The 25392-nt window shown below is 35.9% G+C and overlaps 1 protein-coding gene across 1 annotated transcript in view; it reads right to left on the reverse strand.

Annotated features, from left to right (window-relative positions):
* The window catches only part of ANK2 (ankyrin 2), a 149943-nt gene that overhangs the window by 22027 nt on the left and 102524 nt on the right, over positions 1 to 25392 (reverse strand). Inside the window, exons 30-40 of the mRNA XM_065736857.1 lie at positions 20750 to 20974; positions 19132 to 19230; positions 17806 to 17960; positions 16704 to 16915; positions 15813 to 16017; positions 13924 to 14020; positions 10133 to 10361; positions 7647 to 7772; positions 5566 to 5688; positions 4078 to 4107; positions 2155 to 2176 (exon numbers count right to left, since the gene is read on the reverse strand). Coding sequence (XP_065592929.1) covers positions 2155 to 2176; positions 4078 to 4107; positions 5566 to 5688; positions 7647 to 7772; positions 10133 to 10361; positions 13924 to 14020; positions 15813 to 16017; positions 16704 to 16915; positions 17806 to 17960; positions 19132 to 19230; positions 20750 to 20974 — 1523 coding nt within the window. The remainder of the gene's footprint in view (positions 1 to 2154; positions 2177 to 4077; positions 4108 to 5565; positions 5689 to 7646; positions 7773 to 10132; positions 10362 to 13923; positions 14021 to 15812; positions 16018 to 16703; positions 16916 to 17805; positions 17961 to 19131; positions 19231 to 20749; positions 20975 to 25392) is intronic.

Below are 25392 nucleotides of genomic sequence, written 5' to 3' on the forward strand. Positions count from 1 at the left end.
AAAGAATAAAACAAAACAACCCACCAACAACAAAATTGAAAATTAAAAACAGAAGAAACACAGTGAAATTACACAAAGATAGGCATCTCAAGATTGTTCAGATGTTACAAATCAATGTTCAAATAAAAATAAACAAGAAAAGAAGGGGAAAGTATTAGAACTGATTGAAAGTCGATTTCCTCTAAGAGAAAGCCAGTGTTAGCAAACTGTCAGAATAACATTCAGTTAACATGGTTTGTTTGTTTGTTTGTTTGTTTTTCTTAATGAATGATCAAAATAAGAAGTTACATATTATTCTGCAATAATCTAAAATATCAAATATGTTGATATCTGAATCAGCTGCAAACCGGCATTTCATCTAAGGGGATTTCACACCTAAACAATGAAACAAACATTATTTGGTTTTAAAGAGGCATGGTCCTTTCCTTGGAACATCCTCATTGACAACTAATGAACTGACTGAGGAAGGAGAAGACAGAAGAAAAGGAGAGAGAGGAAAAAACTGTGAATCAACTTAGAAGTGATTTCAAAGTTTTTTTGGTTTTTTTAATGTAATGTATGGCAACCAAAAATTAGACAGTCACGCCAGACACATACATACAGTTTATGTAAGGCAAGTTATTTCCATGCAAAGCAAAGGTGTTGCAAATGCTTCTGGTGTATGTAGTTTCAATTAATAAATAACAAGAAACAAGCAAGAAACAGCAATAATAGCTTTAAAATTAATCTCATAAATTAAAGATAAGTGAAAGTATTATGAATTACTGTGGTGAAATACTGATCTGTACAGAAGAAACAGCAACTTGAATATAGTTGTGCCATTGCTGACTACTGGAAACGTTTAGTTTCAGGAAGGAATGCTAGAAAATCTATGTTGAGCAGAATGAAACAATAGAGGAATGAAGCAGTTTATGAGCAGGAAACAATACTTAGAAATTGTAGGGAATTGCACATATAATTTTTAAGAGGGCTGTACATTACATAAATCTTGATACATTTCTGCACTCTGGCCTAAAAAACAAAGCAGTAATGAAAATAAGAAGCTAGGTGATGCCTCATTATCTGCATTTCTTTGAAAATTATTCCTGGGGTAACTGAAATTCTATTCTACTAGCTATACCATGGTGCATCCTTTCCACCTTGAGAAAATTGGTTCTCTTGGTGTAAAATAATGAAGTAGAGCAAAAATCAGATTCTGATAATGTTTTAAATCAGGATGCATACTACTTCCAACCAGGTAATTAGCTGCTTTTGTCAGCCTGATGCCTTCCTTCTGTTCCCTAGCTGAAGAAGTTCAGCTTTTGGAAAAAGGAGGTCATAGCAGAATGGCTATCCATTCAGTCTTCATGACCCTGGGTGCTGTTGTCTTTCTTTCTAATTATAATATGTGCGTACCAAGTCAGGAATAAACAAACAGCAAAATGCAAAGGTGAATAAAGAAAGAAATTGCACTTTGAACTGCAAATGAAACAGTCATTGTTTTCCTAAATATTTTGAAAAATAATAGGCATGGTCTTCAGCTTGAATATATATTAGTTTAAATTAAGTGCTCATTAAGCAAGATCTTTGGCAGTGTGTGAACCACTCGTGCTCAGTTTCTAATAATAATAGCCTAATTCCATATATACAGTGAGCTTATGTGTTGTACCAACCTTAGGTTTCAGTCATATTTCACCACAGTAAAGGGTGGGAAGGGAGGGTTAAACAGCCTGATTTTTTTTTGACAGTATCACTTTTTGCATGCTCATATTTCATGAGTTTAATGAAATATATTAGTAGACTAATCATGTTTCCATTAAAAATGATACTGTCATTTATCTCAAATGGCAACAACAAAAGTGTATCAATAAATGGACAAACAAATGGAAGGATGAGCATTCACACAAGCAAATTGCAATAGCAGGATCACTAGGGATGTCAAAGGAAAGTAAGTACTTAGATGAACTCTTTTAAACTTACTTGTTAATTTACACATTAGAATGTATTTAATCAGGTAGCTGCTTTGATATTATATTGCTTTCTGTTACATTTTAAAAGTATTGATGCTATTAGCAATAGCTGTTAAAGTTTAACTCAGTTTCATGCTTAATTATATATTTTACCATCTTTCATACAAACTACATTATAGTTTTAGAAGTAAAAAGAAAATCTTACTTTTTTCTGAAGTCATATCAACCTGGAAAGGAAGAAGAAAAAAAAGGAAGATGAAAATGTTATGTAGTAAATATAGACAAGGTCACCAGTGAAGTAATAATGAAAGAATCGTATATATATGATTCAAGATATGTGAGATATATATATAAAGTCACATATAGCAGGAGACATGGATGGAATGGAACCAAGAATGCATTCAAGCTAATTTCATTTACATTATACATAATATACATTCTAAGCATGTTTTTATTTTAATGTTTCGAATAACAGAGAAGTAGTTGCTTTGCTATTGTTACAGCCTAGTAGATGCAAAATCTTGCAAGGTATTTTCTTTCAACAGGACTAGCAGCATAGAGAACCCAGACTTCTGCATCTCTACATATATTGCTGCACTGTTCTTATTTTATTTCTCTTCATTTAAAGTCCAATATGTTCATCTAAAGGCACTTACTATGTGTTAGGCCCAGTTTCTTTGCATGTATTCATTTTGATATCACCATATATAACAGGACGAGAGGGAATGGCCACAAGTTGCGCCGAGGAAGATTTAGATTAGACCTGAGGAAACATTTTTTCTCTGAAAGAGTGGTCAGGCACTGGAATGGCCTGCCTAGGGAGGTGGTTGAGGCACCATCCCTAGTGCTGTTCAAGAAGTGTTTAGATGAGGTGCTAAGGGATTTGATTTAGTAGTTCAGTGGGTAGGGATGGTGTTAGGAGGAAGGCTGGACTAGATGATCTTGTAGGTCCTTTCCAACCTAATGTATCTATGAATCTATATGAATTTTTCCCCTCTACCCTTGTGATGAAGAAATGAAAAGTGTAGAAATAACTGCAGTGAGTGTTGGAAATGCCCACTTTCATTTAAAAGCGTTCTTTATGAAAGTAAAGTAAATGTGATATATTTTCTTGAGTAAGATGTTACTAATTCTTGCTTTTCCAGAAATGGAAAATGAATGTAGGTAAATCACTGGCATAACCTACATGGTCATACATGTCTTGTAATCACCTAGGCTTATATACTGTTAAACTTCACACTGATGACAGTTTATTTTCCTTACTTTAAATCCATCCCAATTACTCTGGAATTATGTCAGCATATAAAATAGTATTACTAAAATAAGAATGAATAAAACAAAACTGTTTTAAAAAAGCAGGATATCTCTAGTCAGCAATCATCTTGTCTTTTTGTGTTTCAGTTTCTTAGATAAAAACACAATAAATCATAAAAGATCAGAAGAAATAATGTTCTAGTACCCTTTCCTTTTTTTTTTTTATGGAATACAGATATGTTCCTTATAACAACATTTGGGGACTTCACTGGAAATGCGTAAACAGCATTATAGAAGCTCAGAGAACTAGCTTTAATTGCATCTAATTGCAATGTGGTTGCAGATTCCTCACAACAGAGGGAAAATGGCTGATGGAGATCTTTGTGTTTAGGTCTTCCTCTCTGCCTCCACTAGAGGGTGCCTATTCAGTCTGTACATATGAGGTATTAATAAAATGTATATTATATCAATCATCCATTGGTTCCAACTGTTTCAGACAAATCTGGTAGTAACCCTATGTTATTTTTAGGATGTGGGGTGGTTCTCAGAAAATTAACTCCACTTTGGTTTGGGTTTTTTTTGTGGTTTTTTTTTTGGTTGAGAATATCCATTAAATAAATCCACCTACACAATGCTTTTCAGAAAGATAACTTTTAAATAGCTAATAAACGTATTTGGAGGGAAAATATACTATTAAGTATCTCAGAAATCAGTGCTGAATTTTAATTTGGGGAAACTTAAGACTTGGTGAGTTCCAAGGTGTTACTGTGAAAGATGCTTTTAAATTCCCTCAGACTTAATCTTCCAAGGTGTATCAATTAGTTGTATTTTAACAGTATGCATAAGCAATGACATGCTGCTATAGCAACATTACCTCTTCTTGTTCTTGATCTGATTCTGATTCCTTTCAGTTCCAAAATGCCATGCAAAAGGAGAAGGAGAAAATAGAGCAGGCAAAATGCAGAATTTTTAGAAGGGCAAGAAAACATTACTTCTGACAACATTTAATAATTTCTGATAACATTTAGCTTTTAAAAACAAACCATGCAGTAAGTTTATGCATTTGATTTCTTGTATGAAAAATGTCAGTGTAAAAACAAAATGCTAGAGAGTCCAGCAAATTACAAAAAAAAAGTTGCTTCTAGGTGTTATACTTGATGCTTATTTGTCCTAAAACTTGACAATTATGCATGCTTTTACACCTATAAATTGAAGTGAATAAATACTCAAAGTATTTAAGAGGGTTACTTGTTCAAACTGAAAATAGGTTGAGACACATTCTAGCTTTTTTTGTATGATTTAGAAAAATATGATTATATTACATGCTAAAAATACAGAGAAAAACAACAAAAAACACCAATAACATTTTAGTCAAACAGCCTAATATGCCACTAAAAAGCATGCTGGTCCTAAGCTGACAAAGAACAGTAAAAAGTATCCTACTTATCATGCGATAGCAAAAAACTAACTTTTTGGAAAGACTCAAGTATTTCTTAGTATTTGTTCTCAGCCAAATGGTAACCAAGGGCACTGCAATGAGATTTCAGCTGGTCTCAAGCCTGCTATCGATAAATACTAACTCATGATAGACTTTTCATTTCCTTTTTCTGCCCTTGATATTAATAACTGTTATAATAATATTCTGGAGAAAGAGGCATCTGACATATTTGCAGATTCTTGACAGCTTAGATCATCAGGTCAGCGGTAAGAAGAAAAGTCAGTGTCAAAAACAGTGTGACGTTAAAATAAAAGGAAATATTTTGGTACTGCCATAACATTTGAAATTCTAGAGCTTGAGAGTGCTGTTTTTAACACTAGCACCAGGAACACTTAAAGGACAGTCACCTAAAAATGTTACTGCAGAGTGCGCTAGCTTTCAATCTAGCAAATGATGTAATTTTCAGTCCTTCTATGCTTCATATTTTATAAACATGGTAACATCTATAGGCCTGTATCCTTACACTTACAGGTCTAAAAGTTAACTTTCTCACAAGACAGGGTTAGACACTGGGCTGTCTTCAGCAAAACCAAAAAAGAAACTCAGAAATACTGTGAGTTCCAGATGCACAGAATCTAGGTAAAATTACTGCACAAAATCAGATCAGCATATGTCTTGTGCAACATCAACCATGGCTGCCACGTAGTGCAAAGTCACCCGCTTCTATCTCTTCTGAGCCCTCAGAAAATGTTTGAGGGATAAACGTGTGAGTACTGAAACCAAGAAACTGATGGCCTTTGTACCGTGTATTTATTCTCCTTTAAAATACCTGATTACTAAGCTTTAGTAACTTTTTGCCCTCTTACTTCTTCCTCAGTCATGTTACAATGCTGATTACTATATATCAGTATAATTTCACAGTACCTTTGTGTAAACAGGTAACGTGATGTTTAAATTACATATGGCTTGATGAACAAGACCTCTTGTTGATTTTGGCTCCTTCATGAACGATAATCGTCCGCAGGGTTCTTGAGTTGTATCTCGTACCTGGTGGAATAAACATACAGAAAGCCAATTAATTGTTTTGCATCTCCAGTTTTAACTGCTCACAACACTCCAAATTATTCAGCAGAAAGAGAATAGAAAAAGTTCATATATGCCAAAATAATATATTCTGCCAAAATAATATATTATTCAAAATAATATTTTTTCTCCTACTTATTTGTAAATATACGTGTGAAAGCATTTGTGTGTCAAAGCAAGAGAAAACACAACCACGTGCACGCTTAGACAGTACAAACTTGCTTAGACAGCATTACCACTGACCTCTATATCGTTGTCTTAAGGGAAAAAAGATATTCTGGTATGATTAGGCTTCTTTGATAACTTACTTACAATACCTGTTGTGGTAGACAGATGCACTTATTTTCTATTGGAATATTAAACGAACGAAGTCACCTTCCCCTGTACTTGTGCTGATATTAGCAGTAAGTCTTTGCTCAAAATTTTGGTATTACATATTGTGTTTGTTCATTTGGCTGCTCTTCAGCTGAGGGGCTGGACAATAGTGAAAGATTACACTTGAAAAATATGTTCTGCAAAATGTTTTCTCAAATGTACTGGTGAATATCTTTTTACAATGAAGTAGTTTGCTGCAATATAATCATAGGTGTGACCATTACAATCTACAACTGATAGTACAGCACGTCATATTTTCAATTTTGGAGTAAATCAGAAAAATGTGTTTCACAGCTGTTATGAGAAACAAGCTCAGAACTTAGGAACTGATGATATAGTTTTAACTTTTATATAAAATACTGGACTAAACACAATGTCACAAGAGGAATAAAAAGAAAGCGTTAACTCATACACAGTGATACAATTAGATAAGAAAATGAGCATTAATTAATTTTATCAGACTGAAAATACTAGATGCAAAGTCACATGTGCTGGCATAGAGCAGTATACTAAAACAAGCTTGAAAATGCTTCTGAGAGGGAGGGAGTTTAAAAGCTGCCTAACAGCATAGAGTAAATTTAATTAAATGAGGGAGCAGGTTGATTTTCTCCAATTTTTTTCAAGTTTCCATTTCTAACGTCTCTCTTTCAAACTGTTTTATGTAATGACTGCGTTCATAGCCAGGCTGAGCCAGCTGAAGAAAAATGGTTTGCCAGAAAAGGCACGCAAATCTCTCTGTGAATCTCTGTATTCAAAAGCACTGCTTCCCATTATGCTCCCTGCAGAGCTCATGAAAGCAAATGAGCTGTGTGGCCCCTGGTTTTTGCATCACTGACACCTGTAGCTGGGCCTAAAACATTAATTTGGTTTTAACTTTTTGTTTGTTTCTTTTAGCTTTTGTTTTATAGACCGTTACTCACATCATAAAGGATTTTACAACAGTACAGCAGCATAACAATATGCTACAGGAATACAATTAGATGATGATTGGGAATTTTCAATTCAATTTCAAACCATCACTTGAAATATCCAGAAAAGACCCATACTTTTCTTACAGAACTTCCAAGCAAGTTTTGCATTGCTACCGAAGAAAGTATCTTAGCTAAAGAACAATTACATCTCATCTTACAGTCATAACCGTATTTAGACACACTGGGTGCAACAGTCAGTGGGATAGATTTTTGTCAATTCTTCCATCTTTGGAATTTTTTTTTCTTCTGCAATGTATTGAACCCTAATACATAAAATCAAACACTACTACCACAGTCAAAGCTTTGGGCTGTAGGCAGAGAGCAGGATTCACAGAGCTGCCATTTTTTGTGTCTGAAAGAACACTACAGACATGCGAAAGCTGAGACACACACAATTATATTTAAAGCCAACTTTTATGAATTTCAAGTACCTATTTCTATGCATCTGGTAGGCTGTGTCTACTCCAGTCAACATTTAACCCAGTAAGAGAAATCTGGACTGTTCAGTCTGCTAAGTTTATCACAAATTCCAAAGTAGGCAAAAATAAAAATATTATTAATAACTCATAACATTACCTTAACAAATAGAGGAAGTCTATTTTCTTTGAAGGCAAAAAAACTGAATATATGATGTTGTCCACTCTTAATTAGTGGCACCAAATTGCCAAAACAGTCAACATATATGGGTTTTCCTTCTAATACCTGTTGGAAATGAAAAAAAAAACAAAGTAGCAATCACAATCATGAGGTTGGGATTCCTCAGCCTGGTTCTATAGTAGTTTAGATTAATTTCTTAATTTTCTAAGCCTTGACCTGTCAGAGTATTTGCAAGGTTTATTATGTACTGTCAACACATTTCAGATTATTAATTACATTCTCACTGGAATATATCATTAGTTCAGTAACACTAATGTGACACTATATATGACAAGCTACACATTCAGTGTCATGAATCCATACAAATTCCCTATTTCTTCTTTACTATTATTTTTCATCGAATTTAATTTAATACATTGCTAATATGAGCTTGCAAGAGAAAAATTTTCTTCAGCATTCAAACCAACAGTTCCAGATGTAAATGATAAACCTGTCTGAATGTCATTATCTGAGAGCACTCCTTAACAATGCAAAAACTTTCTAATCTAGATTACCTGTGAGTTTACTGTATTAGCAGGTCTATTGCAGTGGGCAAAGTCACTAGGCACTAGTAGATTATGTTCATTCTGAGTGGATTTGTGAAGGTCTGGAGCTTTTGAAAATCAGGCCTCTAGCAAATACCTCTCCAAAATGTCTATATAATGACACCGCTTACATCTTTGGATTGCTGTTTGTGTGGCCCCTCCACACATTTAAATCTCTTCTTTACAGTTTTGGAGCCATTCCCTTCAAACTGCCCGTACATTTATACCTCATCATTACTTTCCAGAACTTCAGTTGTCATTCAGTTTTATAAGACCATATTTTATCTAGCTGCTCTGCACAACAAATGTCTGTCCAAGGCTTCAGGAACAGTAGAACAAATATTTTTAAAGGTAGCATTCAGAGATCATACTAAACAGAAGAATATGCCATGAATGAAGTCACTGTGTTTCCAATTTCTCTTTTCTTCTGAGGAAGGGGGGTTGGACTGATCTCTAGAGGTCCCTTCCAACCCCTACAATTCTGTGATTCTGTGAAGCTGACCGGAGTCAGGAAAATAAAACCAAACCAACATTTTAACAGGCAGTTTGGTGGATTCTGCATTAGAAAAACCTTCACAACATATGAATCTTTTAGTATTTGTCAACAAATATGCTGACCAAATGTGACTGCTGCTGACTGCCTTTTCAGTTAATAATATGTATTTATGGAGTTACTGAAAATTGGATATTACCTATCCTTTTTGCTATCAACCCTTTCCACAACACCCTGATAGTATCAGCTTCAGGAAGCAATTATTCAACAAAGAACACCACCCCCAATCTTACCTTAACTTAGATACTGCCTCTAAAAACAATTACGATAATTGAGAGATTTGAGTTGTCTCCTGGCAGTTTGTTACAGAGCTAATTAAAACTTAACACGATCAATGTGGATCATCACAAAAATTACCACAACGTACTTAGGGCTAGTGAGCCGCCTGAGGCAAAAAGTCAATTCACATCTATCACCTCACTGTTGACGTTACTTTTCTAAGTAAGTCCTAGGTTTTGCATAAAGCCAACCCTACAAAAAATTTGTACATTTTAAAATAAAAGCCATACATAATGCCTTCCCTTGCTTGCACATCTAACAGTCTCCAGAGGTTGGTGTTGTTTCTCCACATAAAAGTAGATTCAATAGTAGGTAGTTTGTAAGATGCTGCTCTAATTCTGAATCTCTGAATTAAAGAAATGCTGACCCTAACACTAGAAGAAAGGAGAAAGAATTTCCATCTTCTGGCCTAACTGGTAAATTTAGGCAAAACTTTTAATGTAGTTTTGCCTATACATTTTTTTAAGTAAGTCTTAAGCCTGTAACAGAGAGCTCAGACTCAACCAAACTACTTCCTCTCTCCTTGAATCTAGCTTACATTCCCATGTAACTTTTTTTTTTTTTTTTTTTTTTTTTTTTTTACTTTTCTGAGGACTCACTAGCTGTCCTCTTAAAATGTCAATGATGCTACGGAGAAGGCAAAAAAAGCAGTTCTGACAAATGTAATCCCTTTCTAATAGTGTCCAAACAGATGACTGCATTTCCTTATGAGCAATCTAGGCTGATCCCGGAAGACCCAACGCCCAAATATAAACAGAAGCACAGCCACAGAATTGTAGGTGTTGGAAGGGACCTCTAGAGACAGCTGACTGTATCTTCCAGCGAGCCCTGTGAACTAGAAAGATGGTAATTACCCATTCATTTGGTCAGTCATATCTGGCACTCATGCTCCCTTGCATCATACCATGATAATGTGACACTGCATCATAAAAAGTATTTGTTAGCGCTTGTCTTTTTCAGTCCTTGTTTCAAACAGTAGGCAGAAAATATTAACTTAAAAAACAGACATTAGCAAATGCAGAAAACTATTTAAGATACTTATACAGTACCTCAACATCCCTGCTTCTGGCAACTTCAGCAAAATTTTCCTGTTGTTCTAAAGTTTTATCCACCTTGTCATCTGTCATGCAGAAACATCTTAACCGTGCTTCAATGGGATCGTGTGATTTGGCAAACACCACAAATTTGGCCATGTAGGGGACACAGATAATCTCTCTATACACTTGAGAAGCGAAAGTAACAGATTCTTGTGTCTGTCGGCAATCTATTAACCAAAATCTGTAGAATAAATTGAAGAGTTGAATAATCAACACACAAAGATTTAAACAACAAAATTATAATTTTTTTCATTTTGGCAGCATCAGTTGGTAATGACCAGTTGTTCATGTGGGTCAGAATAAAGATAAGATTAACATAAATAAAGATAAAGATTAACATTTGGGATGAATAGCTTAAGATGGTAACCCTCCCCTGCTTTAGGAGCTTGAAGCAGCTACAAAATGTACTACAAAAGCATTTCTACCAGATGCAAAACCCTTCAAAGGATCTCTTGTTGCATAAATTCCAGGCCATTGTTATTTTCTGAATACATTCCCGCATTTTTATAAGGAAAAAGAACCCAAAATGGTTTTAGTATGTTTCAGTCTGTTCAACTTGTAGAACTTCTATGGCTGAAATATTAAGATGTCTTCACCAAAATATTTGTTTTTTTTCTAGCACCTAGCTTAGTGGTTGGCAGTATATTTCATACAAACAACATCAGAAACTCAGGGTCTTCTAGATGAATATAATTAATTGATTTTGTTCATGATGTCCCACTGCATTCAAAATCACAAATGACTCTTAGGTGAATTCAGAGACACTTCACTTTGATTCTGCGCTGTTTTTATGCATATTGAAGGTCAGGGATACATACATACACACTTATTTCTGTGCTTGAGTGATATTATCATGAAGGTCCTTGAAAGTGCATCCAAACCTGATTCCCACTACTCTTTTTTCCTAGAGGCTGACTCACTTTATACTTCCATTCCACTGATGACATCTTTCTTTCCAATGTATACACAGTCCTCTACAATAACAGTTCCTAGTATGTGACATACGCACCACAGGTCATAGATATCAGGACTCAAAGCAACAGACAGAATACCACTAGAATAAATAACTGTCTGTGTAGTGTGAGAACTGCCTACTGCTTGGACAGTAAATCACTACAAACCTAAAACTATAAATATATATCAAATGTAGAAGATGTGGATGCTGAAATTCACATCTGAAACTTCAGCTTCCAGTACAGGTTTCCTTGTGTCAAAAAGGGCTCTCTTCTTCACTGAAAGCTGCAGGAACTTTATCCTTTTTCTGGGCAGTTCAGTAACAAAACAATGACAGAATTTCTTTCTACCTTTCTTAAGACAACTGAATTTTTCTTTTGTAAAGATAACAACTTACTTTCACTTAAAAAAACTGTTAATGATCTACAGTTTTAATAATTTTATTTTCTATTCCCCAAACACAGAAGCAGAAATGCACCACTCATTTTACAATGAGTAGCAGGTATTGCTGTCTTTCTCTGATGCCACGTAACTTAGCTTCTCTATGGAGCTGATGAAGTTTCTTTTAAATAAAATTCTCTGTGTGGGTGGAACGTATGGTTGAGTTTGACACTTGTAGGTATGAAGAAGGAAGTCATGAGAGGTCAAAGACACCTCAGAAGCTGATATAATCTACAGGGATCTTATCACTTACTGTAGATTACACAATGCTAAAATGTACAACACAAACCTTTCAAGAGTGATTTCTCTGGTCTTACTCATCTGCAGTTGAATAATAGTAAATATCGTGCTGTGCTTATCTTTAGAACTTACTTTAGAACAAATACACTGGTTAAAAAACAGAGCCTGATGATGTTTGAAGAAAGAAAACACGTTTGGTTCATAAAGGTTGTGCGTACTGATAGTTTACTTTTCGTGTGTGGGAGAACTGGAGGGGCTACATCCTTGGCGAGATCACCATATGCCCAAATGATTTTGTTCTGTACACCAGTGGCTAGAAAACAACAACAAAAACCTTGCAGTTTAGGTAATATAAAAAATCTATGCCTCAAAGTCTGCATTTTAATTAACGTGTTTTAGACAAAAGTATCTGTTTCTCAAGCTTACTTGGGAGAAAATTTGTCTTACAAACAGGGAAAAAATTCTGCAGTATTACTTATTTAATTAGACAGAGACATATTATTGTGAATAGCGAACAGTTGGGTACCAGCTGGTTCACAGCAGGGCACAAGGCTGAGAAAAAAATGGGTAGATGCACTTTCAGATGAGGGAATAAGTCAAGAAATTCAAGTTAGCTTGTCCTTCAGCAAAGATGGCAATTCTCTGACTAAATACATGAAAAGTCCTGTTTCCTTTCTATCTTTGACAGCATTTAGGATCACTTTTGGGTTAAATACTGTCAAACACGTATCTAGGTAAATAAGCAGATGTGAAACTCTCTGAAAATTCTAAATTAGACCCAGGATACCTAACACAGCAATAGTAATCAATTGTAATGCCATCAGAGAGATTAGGAAACATCCATTACTAGGGTCTCTAATGAGCTGTAGTTCTATAAATTGTCACCCTCATTCTGGCTGTATTTCATGTGCAGTCTGCTGGGGACTCCACAGTTTTACAGATTTTGACCCCTCACCCTCCAAATCTGGATCTTAAATTAAAATGTTACTTCTCCCTTTAAAGAGAACACTGCAGATAGAAGATGACAGATAAAACAGTTTAAGATCTCCCTTCTAGTAGTTGTAACTACAAAAGAAAAATGCTTAACTGAAAAGAAGTGCGGGAAACATATATAAACAAGGCACTAAACATCATGGGAAAAAATACAGTCCTGAAATGGGAAGTCTAGAAAAAAAATCTTAATTTCTCTTACTGTTACAGTTACACTGTAGATTGGTTTGCGGGAGATCAATTTGTTTTAACGTTGAATATTATATTTAATTAAATAATCTAACAGTAGTAACTGCTATGCCCACTGAATGTTTACACTGAAGGAAATTAATTGCTTTTCATGGGCCTACTCATACTTTCAAAGTTATACAAGATTTTTTAAAATAGTTTGTGAGATTACAAACCCTGAATTTAAAGCTTTCCAGGTCTCCAAATGTATTCTCTGTCATAGAGATTTTTTTTTAAGTCATAGACATAGTAAAAACTAATAAACTCTTCTAAAATAAAAACAACGAAATTCTGTTTATCAGCTACCAGAAAGCCAGCAGTTGAATCTCATTACAAGAACAGATGGTTGGAAGAGAATCTTCACCATCACAGTTTGGTACACCTACAGGGCTTTCTGCTTGATTTGTTGGATATGCTGAACATCTTTTATAAGGCGTATAATAAGCTTCCCAAATAAGGCATTTCCATTTCCATGGAAATGTTCATGTTTCTGCATCTGAGGGAGATCTGTGGGATAATCAAAATGAAACCAGATTTTCTGGTTATCCCAAAATTGACCTGTCGCTCAGGTTACGATTTCAGAAAAAAGAGCGTATCAGTAATTAATTTCTGGAATGATGGCAGGTGCTAACTGAGATGAAAATGACATACTCACAAATTTCTTTCCACTTGCGTGGACTGTAATGCTGACAGCTCTCACCCACCCTGCCTGGACCAGGAGGCTCAGGACTTCCAAAATATCTGGCCAATTCATTCACAGCACAATCAAAATATCTATGCAACTTCAACTATACTAACTGAAATAGTTTAAAGGAAATACTAAAACAAAATACAGAGGAAGAAGGACATGCTCTTTGAAGTAAAACCATAAATCATCTTTTTATAGGTACCTGGCAGACACATTTGTTGTGAAGGAAACACACTCATTAACAAACGTCAGTGGTGTTGTTCCAGTGATGTCTTCCCATTGGGCAGGGGTGGTTCCTCCTGAAATGACAGTGATTTTTAAAAGAACGAAAAACAGGCAAGTCTCAAACCTTCTTGCTTGTCAGACATGTTTTACCTACTTCTGAATTGTTGATTGCTATGCAACTACTAATAATCCAATATACGCTTTCTCCTTTGGTCCAAATTATTCCACTAATGCTAATAAGGTTGGAAGGGTTTCAAACACAAATGATTTTCAAACAATGAGTTCTGTAGCACAGGCTCAGAAATAATAAAAGAGGACAGAATATTGGGAGAAGAGAGTTTTTTTCTATACTCTTCACAGATCTGTAGCAAAATTAGCCCAGATCCAGATGAGGGAAATCAATGTTGATTCACTTGGAAAACAATAATACAATTACTAATAGTGACTGCTACAGTTTATGATTTCTAAAACTGAATTATTTTGAAATAATTCAGAAAGTGTATGGTTCTAGGAAATGCATAACTAGGAAATTTCATTTGCATACTCTTTCAAACATGTCTAACAAGCTCCCTGGTAGACCCTGCAGTTAAAATTTGCACATCCACACCTCGCTGTACAATAGACAGACTTCTGGATTCCTATCATTCTGTTAAAATGTTTCGGTGTTCTTTGTCTATGATGTTGCAAGCTTTCTACTTGGCCTATGCCAGTGAGAAAATGTATACAGTCTGTCAACCCTGCACATACTCAAGAATGAATAATGCAGACTTAGACTACATTTTCACTGTTTTCCATTGTTTCATCTTCAGGTGAGGAATGTTAAGTTTATTTCCAGCTACCTAAAAATCAGACTAAGCTTACAGAAAAGAGAAATTCTGAGTGCATTTACAAGTATTTAGAAAGCATAAAAAGAATTAAGGGAAAAACTGTGTAACCTACCAGGACTAAATCAGAATGTTTGCCTGTCTCTCCTTTTACATACAGCTGACTTGCTAAATAGCCATCTCACCACACAGCAGAATCTTTAGGTAAATCTTAGACCAAGTTGCATCCATTGAGTTACACTAGTTTTCATGAAATACCTCCTTTACTTCTTTTGGTGAAGCATTCCTGTAATCAAATTCCCATTTAAAGTTTTCTGGAGGATAGGTGCAGATTTATTGTCCTTTCTCATAATCTATTCGAATAGCTCTCTGTGTAGGAGACTATTTAAATAAGCATTGTTTCGCTTTCTTGGAAATGCAGACGTTTGTTGTCATGCAGATGTCATCTTTGGTATTTCAGCAGCTAATTAACACCTTTGTAGCAGCACCTCTGCTCTGGAATGACTCACTAGCACATCTCAGTGTGTAATGCACCTTACACCACTGGGATCATCTTTGAAATCAGTTTCAAAATTGATAGTGGTACCTGATAACTTTAAACAGAATAAATGCATGCAGCTAATTACTGCATGATGGGTAATTGACTGAAACTGCATATGGCATTAATCACTTCAGAGTTACAGTAAACTTAAAAGTGTTTAACCCTAATATTTTTCCTCTGAAGCATACTCCTCTTTATGCCTATACCACACTTACTGTGCTAGGTAGGGCTTTGTTGGTACTCAAGAAACAGAAAGTGTAAGAGAAATGCAAACATCCCACTCCCAAACTGTACAATTCTGTAACAGCCCTCATTAGCCCAAACAACAAATCGTATTTCTCCAATAAATTAACTTATTAGGAAATAGTGTCTTTTTACAGCCTCTCATCTCAGTCAAGTTTTCACCAAACTTCCTGTGTGTATAATCAGTTTAATATATTTACTCCATGATGACTTAAGATTTCAGGAAGCACATGAGAAACCTTAGAATTTTCATCTTACCTGTTATGCTGCATAGTAATCTTAAAGTGGGTGTGTCACCTCCATAACCATTCATGATCCCATCACTGGAGGCCTTGGGGACAGGAATTGTCATCGTGATGGGTTTATGGAACTTCCTTCTCCTGGGCTCCAGTGTGACTATAGGACTGAAGGTAGCCTTGTTACCCAAAATCTTCTTTATAAGTTCAGTATGCATAGGTTGAGCCTTTTCAAAGCAAAAAACAGTAAGAACTTGAAAACAGAGTATGCAAGGAACTGGGTCTGTATATTGCTAGCAATGTTACAGCTCTTCCATTAGATGGCACGGTTTCCCATGAAACCTGCAGGCTGACAATGGACTGTCAGTATGAAGGGAGTCCTCTTTTCAACAATTTCTAACGCTTCACTCCCGCTCCTACTGCCTTTTCTGGTGCTCTCATCAGTACCAATTTAATGCATTTAACCAGTAGTAAATAATACCCTTGTTGTTGGGTTGTTTTGTTTTGTTTTTTGGCTTTGTTTTTGTTTTTTCTCCTGAGCACAAATAAGCTATTAAGCTATTTACAGAGGATTTCAACAATCACAGAAGCCTGACCAAGGTAAATGGTGTCCACTCAACAGCTTCAGCAGGAAGCAAAGACAGAGGTGGGGAGGAGTGGAGACCTCCTCCCCTTTCAGTAGTGAACAATTTGGTGTTTCTTCTGAGATCATATAGACAGTTAAAAGACAATAAACTGCATAAACTGGAATACCCAAACCTTTATAACTTAGTTTGATTTTCACAATGAATTTTGGTAAGCACATTCTAGGCAACAATGAACACCAAAATAAGCTGTACAAAGGTGATTTTACACTCTGGAAAAAAAAAAACAACAAACATGTATATATATTCTTCTAAGTGTTGCATTGTACCTGGAGGCCGACACGAATTCGTTTGGTTAAAGCCCCTTCTGGGAAGACTGCCTGCACTTGTGGTACAACAGTGCTGCTCAGCACACCTCCCTCAGGTCCAATCAGGTTGCTGTCCTGTTTGATCCGGGACACCACTGCAAAGTACTGAGGGAAATCACGAGTGATGATGCGGCAGATACGTTTCTTCTCAAGCTCTTCTGGTGTGTCGAGTACTGAGGCAAAAAAAGAAGATGGTCAGAAAACAAGTCATACAAGCAATACAGTGAACAGAAATGGATCCCAGCTTTTCACAGTTTAACCACCACTTACAGAAGTAAAATGAAACTTAGCTTAACATCTTAAGCTCAGCTAAAACAGAGAAACCAAAAGAAAAGTACACACATTCAGCAGCTAACTGAAGGAAGCTTAAAACTCAGAACACGTTGATAGCTTGTCCCAAATTAGCAGGCAGAGAAGCTCAGGGGGGAGAATGATCCAAGGCCTTTTCTACTTTATGTCTGTACAGCTTGGAGTTGCAGTAAGGAAACAGAATTCTAAATCAAAGTAGTAGCAGTGTATATGTTCACACTTAAGTATGCAAGTGGGCTCATTTATATTTTTATTTTAAGAAAAATCCACAAAAATTAATAACAAATCTAGGATCTGCAGGTCCTAGACAACCCAAGTTCATTCTGTTCTCTCAGAAAACGAGTACCCGTGACTGACAGTTCCTCCCACACTTGTAGCTGCTTGGAAAGGCTTAATAAGGTAATTGCTTTGCTTTGGAAAGATATTTGTGATATTTGTTATGGAAGCTTTTTGTTTAACACTGTGAAAAAAAGCAGGAAGAAACATAACTTTAACATCTACTTTCAACTTCATGATGGGTAGATTCAGTGTACTTCAGTGGACTGTGCAAGGAAAGCAAGCAAAAATTACACAGTGCTTCTGCTAGCAGTGTACTAAGAAAATGATTATGCTCCAGTGTGGCTATAGTAAAGTATCTAGAGTGTATGATGTCAGAAGTTCTCAGAGTAGGCTAAACATGAGGTGCAAAACAGAAAAGATGGTAAAATGTTATTGTTACAGAAGCAGAGAAAAAAACCAAAAACCTAGTGGATACCTTCATCCATCCCATTCAAGATTTCATTTAGTTCATCCTCAGTGTATTCACAGAAATGTTCCTTCCAGCTGTCCCCGTTTTCACTGCGCAGGATCACCAGTTCTCTCTCTTTCCCACGCAGAGCAGCAAAATGGGGAATCTCCACAATCACAGGCCTGGCACAGCAACACAGCGCATTAAATGCACATGGGAGAGAGGAGGAAACAGGATTAACAGCAACTCTATTCAGTCTGCTTCAAAGTGACCTGGAATTCTACCTATTCTCGGCAGTACTTTCACATAATCCTAGACTAGTACATCACTAACACACATTAGATTTTCACAGGGACCCAGTAAATTTTGAAGGACAGATTAAAAAGTGCATTCACCTCTTTCCACAGTGTGAATGGTATTTGGCTTAAACAGAAATTTGAGAATTGTTCTGTAAATTTGTTAAAAACTCATGCTCATTTTAGTAGTCACTACTGTCTGGGTTAACCTGTGCAACTTCATTTCAAAGAGAATCTACTGTAACGCATATCAGTAGTGGGACAAATTCTGATCTCGCTTATACTAGTGCAAATCAGAATAACTTCATTGCAATCAGTGGGCAATTGTGTCCTGTGCCAATTTTACTTCAGTTGTTCTATATATTCCAACGAATTTATTCTGGATTTACACTCTGGGAGAGAGAAAGGATGTCTGAGAAGATGATCTAGGTTTCTATTTATGTATAGGAGATAAGAATTTGTTAATATAGGTATCGATATATGTGTGCATATATATAATATATATATACACAAGTAAATATACACACATATCTGTACATACAATATATCTATATTTATAAGCACATAAAAATACATACTCTTGGAAACAGGAGAGGAAATATAAATATATTTGTATATACGCTCCTCTAATTAGAGTACCCACACAGGTTACCATATATGTAGTAAACGTCAAGTGTTCTATTATACTGGTGGTATCTAACATGTATCATATTCTTTAGTACTTGAAAAAAAAATCTTAAATTTACAGTAGATTCTTTTTCTTGGTCACAATCCAGGTTGCTTTGCTACAGACATCAAGCACATAACTGGGAAGATCTCATGCCAAAACAAAAATGAAGGCCACAGTACTTTAAGAAAAAGATACAAACATACCACTAAAACAAAACCACATACCACAAGGGTTGAAAATGGTCCACTAAGGGTTGGGTATACAAAATTTCAAATCATAGAAAGGGACACTACCATGTGCACAATGACACAAAAAAAAATCATATTGCAAAAGGAGGAGAAGAATGGGGAGGTCAGCATCCATCAATTTGTTTCAAGTCTCTCCTACCCAAGGAATTTGGTCCCAGGAGGCCCCAGCTGAAGGATTCGGCTGACCAAGCTTTCTCCCTCATTAAGTGGGGGAGGAGCCGTAGGCAGATGAAGTTTACTGAGTACATCCAAAGCAGCAGTGAAAGAAAGAACATAAATAAACCTTATGTATTTTTTTTGCCAGAATGCCAGTGCCACTGTCTGGTCCACAGAGTGGAATTAGGCTGTACACTGAATAAGGTTCCATCCTAGAGATGCCAATTTAGTGATCAAAATCAGCAAAATGTGTTTCATTAGTTTAGGATCTCTTCTTGCTCTAAGAAGACAATGGGAATTTTGGCAGTGAACTCAACGGGAACAGGATTTGTACTGCAATCAGTACGGTAATTGTCTGATCTCACTGTCAGTACAACATATAGGAAAACGTTTACAGGGAAAACTCTGAGAAAGAATAACACCCTGCTGTGTCCTAGTCTTTCAGATGAGATGCTCTCATTAGATAGAGAAACCATTAAAAAGAAAGTAGGAGAGGTACTCAAGCTTATTTTATGTGGGGGAAGACTGAATGCGACAGCACAATATTTCTTCTGCTCTTTAGATTTTGTTCTGCCACTCTTCAAAAAATGACCAAGGAGTGAAACGAGTAAGAGGCACGAAGCATCTCACTAGCACACTTGTTTGCTGCTACTTGTGATATTAAGAGTTATTCTAGCTGTTAAAAGAAATGGCTGGCTTGATCTTCATGTCAGATTCTCCGCTGCTCCAGAACTGCTTTTCTTTTCTTATCAGATTAGAGCAGTAGTAAAGTGGTCAAAACATGCCTCAGGTCTGTTCTCCATTCACACTACATATTTCTATTTCCGAATGAAGCTTTTTTTTTTTTTTTTTTTTTTTTTTTTTTTTTACTGTAATAGAAGAGGTTCTGTTCCTTCAGTCATCCCCTCTTGGATGCCACAGCTGATAGTAAACCAAATTAAAACAAATATGGATAATTGCTGCTTTCAGATGCAAATTTCTAAAACAAGTTCCTCAGCAGACACAAATCTGACTTTTCTATGGTTTTTTGGAGCACAGGACAAAATAAATGACCCAGAATTCTGAGGCTGTCCTACTGCTTAATGTAGCAGTTTCAACCCTAGAAAAATCAAGGGTACTGTGCATCCCTGACAGTCCAAACTTCTGATAACACAACACAAGCATCTCAAATAAGCAGCTGTAACCTGTGTTGTATATGAATCAGGCTTTCCATCAGTGCCGTGCTATTCACAGCTTACAGGCAGATTATTTATATATGGTATGAACAGCCCTTTCTGGCTGCAAAGGGATTTTCCCACTATAATATTACAACAATTACTTAGTAAAAATTATATCCAGGAGAGCACTTTAACCTTAGTGCTAGAGGTTAAAAAATCAGTTTGCAAAGGAAAAGGCATAAAGAACTTTGTGAATTGAAAACTCTCTCTCTGTATATGTATATATACATAACTACAGATTCGTATTTCACACAACCAGTCTGTTAGCATATATCACAAGCATATATTTTGTTCAAATCTTGAAAGAGGAACCATTTCAGTGCAACTTGCAAACGGATGAAAACATACCGAACGTTTTCCTTTAGGCCACTTGGCACCCCTTACCCAAGAAACTGGGCCCCAGACGGTCCCACTTCGATCAGACGGCTGGCCAGGCCTTCACCTTCCACCATGGGAGGCATGGTGGCCAGTCTGTGTCGTTTCACCAACCGGCAAGTCACTCGTGTCGGAGCAGTGCATTTCCGTGGAGGAATAATAATTCGTAGTCCGTTATGTCTGCAGCCTCTCATGGCACCCCCACGAGCATCCACCATGAAACTAACTAGGAAGCTGAAAAATCAGGAAAAATTATTAGATACAAAAGCATATCAAATTTCCTTTGGTTATGTCTCACATACGTAACAATTACGAATATAGCTCTCTAGGAAAGTATGATTTAGAAAAAGCCTTTCTCCCACGTGATGCACTAAAGCATGCTAAGATCATTTATTACTTAAACAGAGTTCTTCATAGAAACAAGTCTTACTTTACAGTGCTGTTGGTAGAAGTACCAGCAGTCACCAATAAATGTGTGTGAGCTGGGGTGGAGAGTGCACACACATAACTATATATATAGGAAAAAGGTAACTGCAAATATCACTACTCTGTATTTGTGAGCATCTGTAACGCAAAGTTGGCATTCTTTTAACTATTTTACAAAACTAGCATATCTTAATTTATCTCTCAATGATATAAAGCAAAATCTGAATGAAGGGGATTAAATTCTCAGATTGAAAACAAAATAGATTTCATGCTAGAATGTGTGGACACAGTTCTTAATTAATCACTGAAGCTAGCACCAATTTATGTCAAAGACTATCTTTAATACTAATCTCTTAAAAGAAAGAACCTTTCCCTTAAGGTTGTTGAAAGAAAAGTTTTAAGGTAGGAAAAAGCACCACAAAAAAAAGAGTGACTGTTTAACACTAGGTTTAGAGATGTCACTTTTTTTCCTTACCCTGTAACAATAGATAATTAAAAAAAAAAGAGGTTAGAAAATTACAAATAAATTAGGGAAAAGTAATGGTAGATGTAGAACCAATAGAAATCCTTGATTTATTAAAGAAAGCATTTCAAACAAGAGTTGGGATGAACTTTTTTTTGTTTGTTTAAGACAGCATGTCATTATTATATGAAGACAAATTTTGGATTATGTTGAGCTGACAATAGCTACAGTTATTTTTTTTACTTATGTTTTTTTGTCTTTTTGTGCTACTTGGCACAGCAATACTATGTCCCAGTGGAAAGCATACAGCTACTGGCAGTAGCACAAGATAAATTCTTCTCTCTCTTTTCTTAAAGGGAGAAAAACATTTCATGGAATTTCTTACTGGCTGAACTTTCTATAGTTCAATATATAACCAACAGGTAGATTTTGAAAGATTTGCTAAAAAGGTTAAAGAAATTCCTGGGAAAAGTATAGAATTACTTCAAATTTTTTACTGGTATATGACTTGGAATCATGCCTGATGCGTAATGGGAATGTCAGGTTGCTGGAAGTGAAAATTAGAGTAGATGAGACAGAACAGTATCAGGCCTACTTCTACCCACTAAAATAGAATCATCACAGGGGGAGTCGCAGAAATGCTACTGAAGGACCTGCAATAGAGAAAAGCCCTTATAGTGTGAGTTACAAATACAGGTGTTCTTCCCACTGACCCCTTGACCATTCAGTGCAACAAACACTGCGTCCGTTCAGTATCCACACAGCTACAAGTAATTCCACATGCTGTAAAAACACAACACTCAACACACCGTGCAAGTCAGAAAAATGGATGATGGGAAGGAGCCACAAGCGCCAGTCAGAAGCACACCATGCACCATGGATGCCAGTCTTTCTCACACATGCAGTCTCCTATTCTACTGCCATTCATATACCTCTAGGTTTTGTTTAGTGTAAAAGTCTGGGTAGTACAACCATTATCTCATTCCTTAGAGGTTGGTGTTTCTGTGGTTTTAACAAGGGGGAAAAGAAAGAAAATGAAAACATTTTATGGCTGTGATTCTCTGGGGATTAATTTAGAAAAAAATGGGAGCTTCCTTCACAAAATACATACTTTATACATTTTAAAGCACAGATAAAAGAAGAGCTTAAGAGATACTAAATGCTCAATTGTTGCAATAATGCTCTGCGGTTTGCACTGCAATTTTCCTCTAACTGTATGAAGTGGTGTTATCAAAGTGTTTCAGAGAATCGGTCCAATTCTCTGGTGTAATGGGTGCTTTAGAGGTAGTTAATAACGCTGAGTTCCACAAGGAGAGTTTCACATTTTGGTGCTAATACTATGAGCAACAAAAATACTACCCCCATAATTACCAGAAGCTGATGAGTGTGCTTACTGAATTAAATAAGCATTCACATTTTTCATTGTGTAAGCTGTCATGAATATGTCTATGATTCATTTATCTGTCACTATTGACGTAATAGTCAAGATGGCATACTTTAACAGGATCATCATCTTTTTCTGTCCATCACTGAAAACACCAGTGCTAGTTCACCTGTCTTTAACCACCTCAGCTTATCTCCCCGCGGCTCAGCAATGCCAAGAAAACATACACACAAAAGGTAAGGGTCCAAAGCTAATAATCTTACTTCTGACCAGTCATGGCTTCTGTTCCACATAGTATGATGCTTTTTTTTTCCTCTACAGTAATTTTGCTCAGACTTACAGACAAGCAGAGTGCAAGAGCAGTGGTGCCTTTTCACAAAGCACACATAACACAATCCAGACAACTACCCTGTAGTGTAGAACTGACACAAAAGCTGAATTGGGAGTAGTCTTTGAATTTGAATATCTATAAGAGCCAGGTATTTCATCCCCTCTCTAGTAATAACCTTGTGTTCCCACACCTGCAATACTAAGAATCTAATATAGACCAACTAAAAATTGAACATGGCATTTCTCATTAGTACATGCTTGAGATATAAAGTGATAACTGAGTGTGTTCAGGCTTTAATTAACTATTTCTTTCAGTTTAAGTTTACTGAATTCATCTGGCAGCCAAAAAACAACAGTGAGGTCTCTCAGTTATCTGTCATTGAAAGCAAGTAGCACTTCAAAGAGTGGAAGAACGGGCAAAGGTAAGTATCACAGAAAGGTGAACACAAAGATTGTTAAATGATTAGGAGAAAAACAAATGGACACTATTATTTACTATGAAAACAGCTGTTTCTATCATACAGAACATCTAATATATTTACCAAACAACAAGAAAATCTGGCAAACAGAATGTTCATCATAGTATGTAGTAAAATATATATTTGTGCTATATCTCTGAAGCAGACCCCCAGGTGAAATGGGAGATTTCTGAAGGGTTCTGTGGCTTCAGGCTACATAACAAATTCAGGCAAACATAACCTATTGTGAGGACAGCAGAGAAAGAATAGTGCCAATTATCATACAAAAAATATGCAAGAGTTAGTTCACAAAAAGCAGCTATTCACTGCTTGAGGCAAACTGATTTTGGAGAACTAGGAAGAGATAGCATTAACACAGTACAAAAGAAAGAAACTAAAGGGGGGAAAAGTTCCCATCTCAGCAAGCCACGACTTAAGAGAGTCTGAAAGGAAAGCAAACAGATGTAGGATTTCTAGAGCTGACAGAAGTGTGGATTTATGCTCTTTTTGGCCATCCCATCCTGTTTGTTTCTTAAACTTTTGCTAAACTCATTTCTTTTATTCATTAATTTAGTCCAATTTATTTTAACCCTTTAAATTATCACAATCCACATTGGTTTGGATATTTGTATGTAATAGAGTCAAGAAAATAATTTATAATGACATGTTTTCTGAATCATAGCAGCATCTTTTTCCATTTACATGCTCTATAGAAGGGCATCAGGATGGTGATGTTAACTGTTCCAGGACAAGAAAATCTTTGTATTTTTGAGGGAATGTGTATATCAATATAAAAGTAATTCATACAAACAATGGATTATATTAATAAAACATGCCTTCTGAAACACACACTTATGTAAGTGAAAAAGTTGTATGACAAATGTAAAGGAAAATTAATATTCAGATTGTTTGCTTCCTTCTCTCTACTTCTCCTCTCCCTAATGTTTCATCAGCCAGAAGTAAAGCAACCAGACTGAGGCAGGAAGGGATTGTTCTCAAAAGAAGAAACAAAACCAGCAGGAACAACTGGCAGATTAAGCCATCACTGGAATTAGTGGTACTTTTTCATTGTCAATTCCTATGGTCGAAAAGAAAATAATAAATAGTACTGGTGTATGAAAAGCCCTAACACCATATACACTTCTTATGTTCATGTGAGCTAAAAATTGTGAAAAAATTCCTTTGGATTAAACTTGAAACTTTACTGTCTACAATCCCAATTGCAGAACAAACAAGGACAAGCACCTATGTACAGAAAATGAAAATCAGAGGGGTCTTTAAAAAGAAACATAAATGACTGTGAAGAGCTCAAGAGAAAAAATAAAATAAAGAAAAAATGTTAAGATTAAAAGACATCATAAAGCTTTTACAGATTTTCACCAGAAAAGAAGTGGAAAAGAATCATTCTAAGAAAAATTAGGCAGATAAATGATTTTATATGCTTCTACAATAACCTACTATGGTTTTAAAAATTAAAGAGAAGAAAAAATGATAATAATAACAATTTAAAGGAACTCCACAGAAATACAGTAGCTACGATTTTCAGAAAGGGTTAACATGGCACAACATAGGAAAGAAAACATTAGCAGGG

The sequence above is a fragment of the Cyrtonyx montezumae genome, unplaced genomic scaffold (assembly GCF_038088225.1).
Source record: "Cyrtonyx montezumae isolate F1298 unplaced genomic scaffold, pur_monq_1.0 scaffold_2, whole genome shotgun sequence".
NCBI classification, from domain to species: Eukaryota; Metazoa; Chordata; class Aves; order Galliformes; family Odontophoridae; genus Cyrtonyx; species Cyrtonyx montezumae.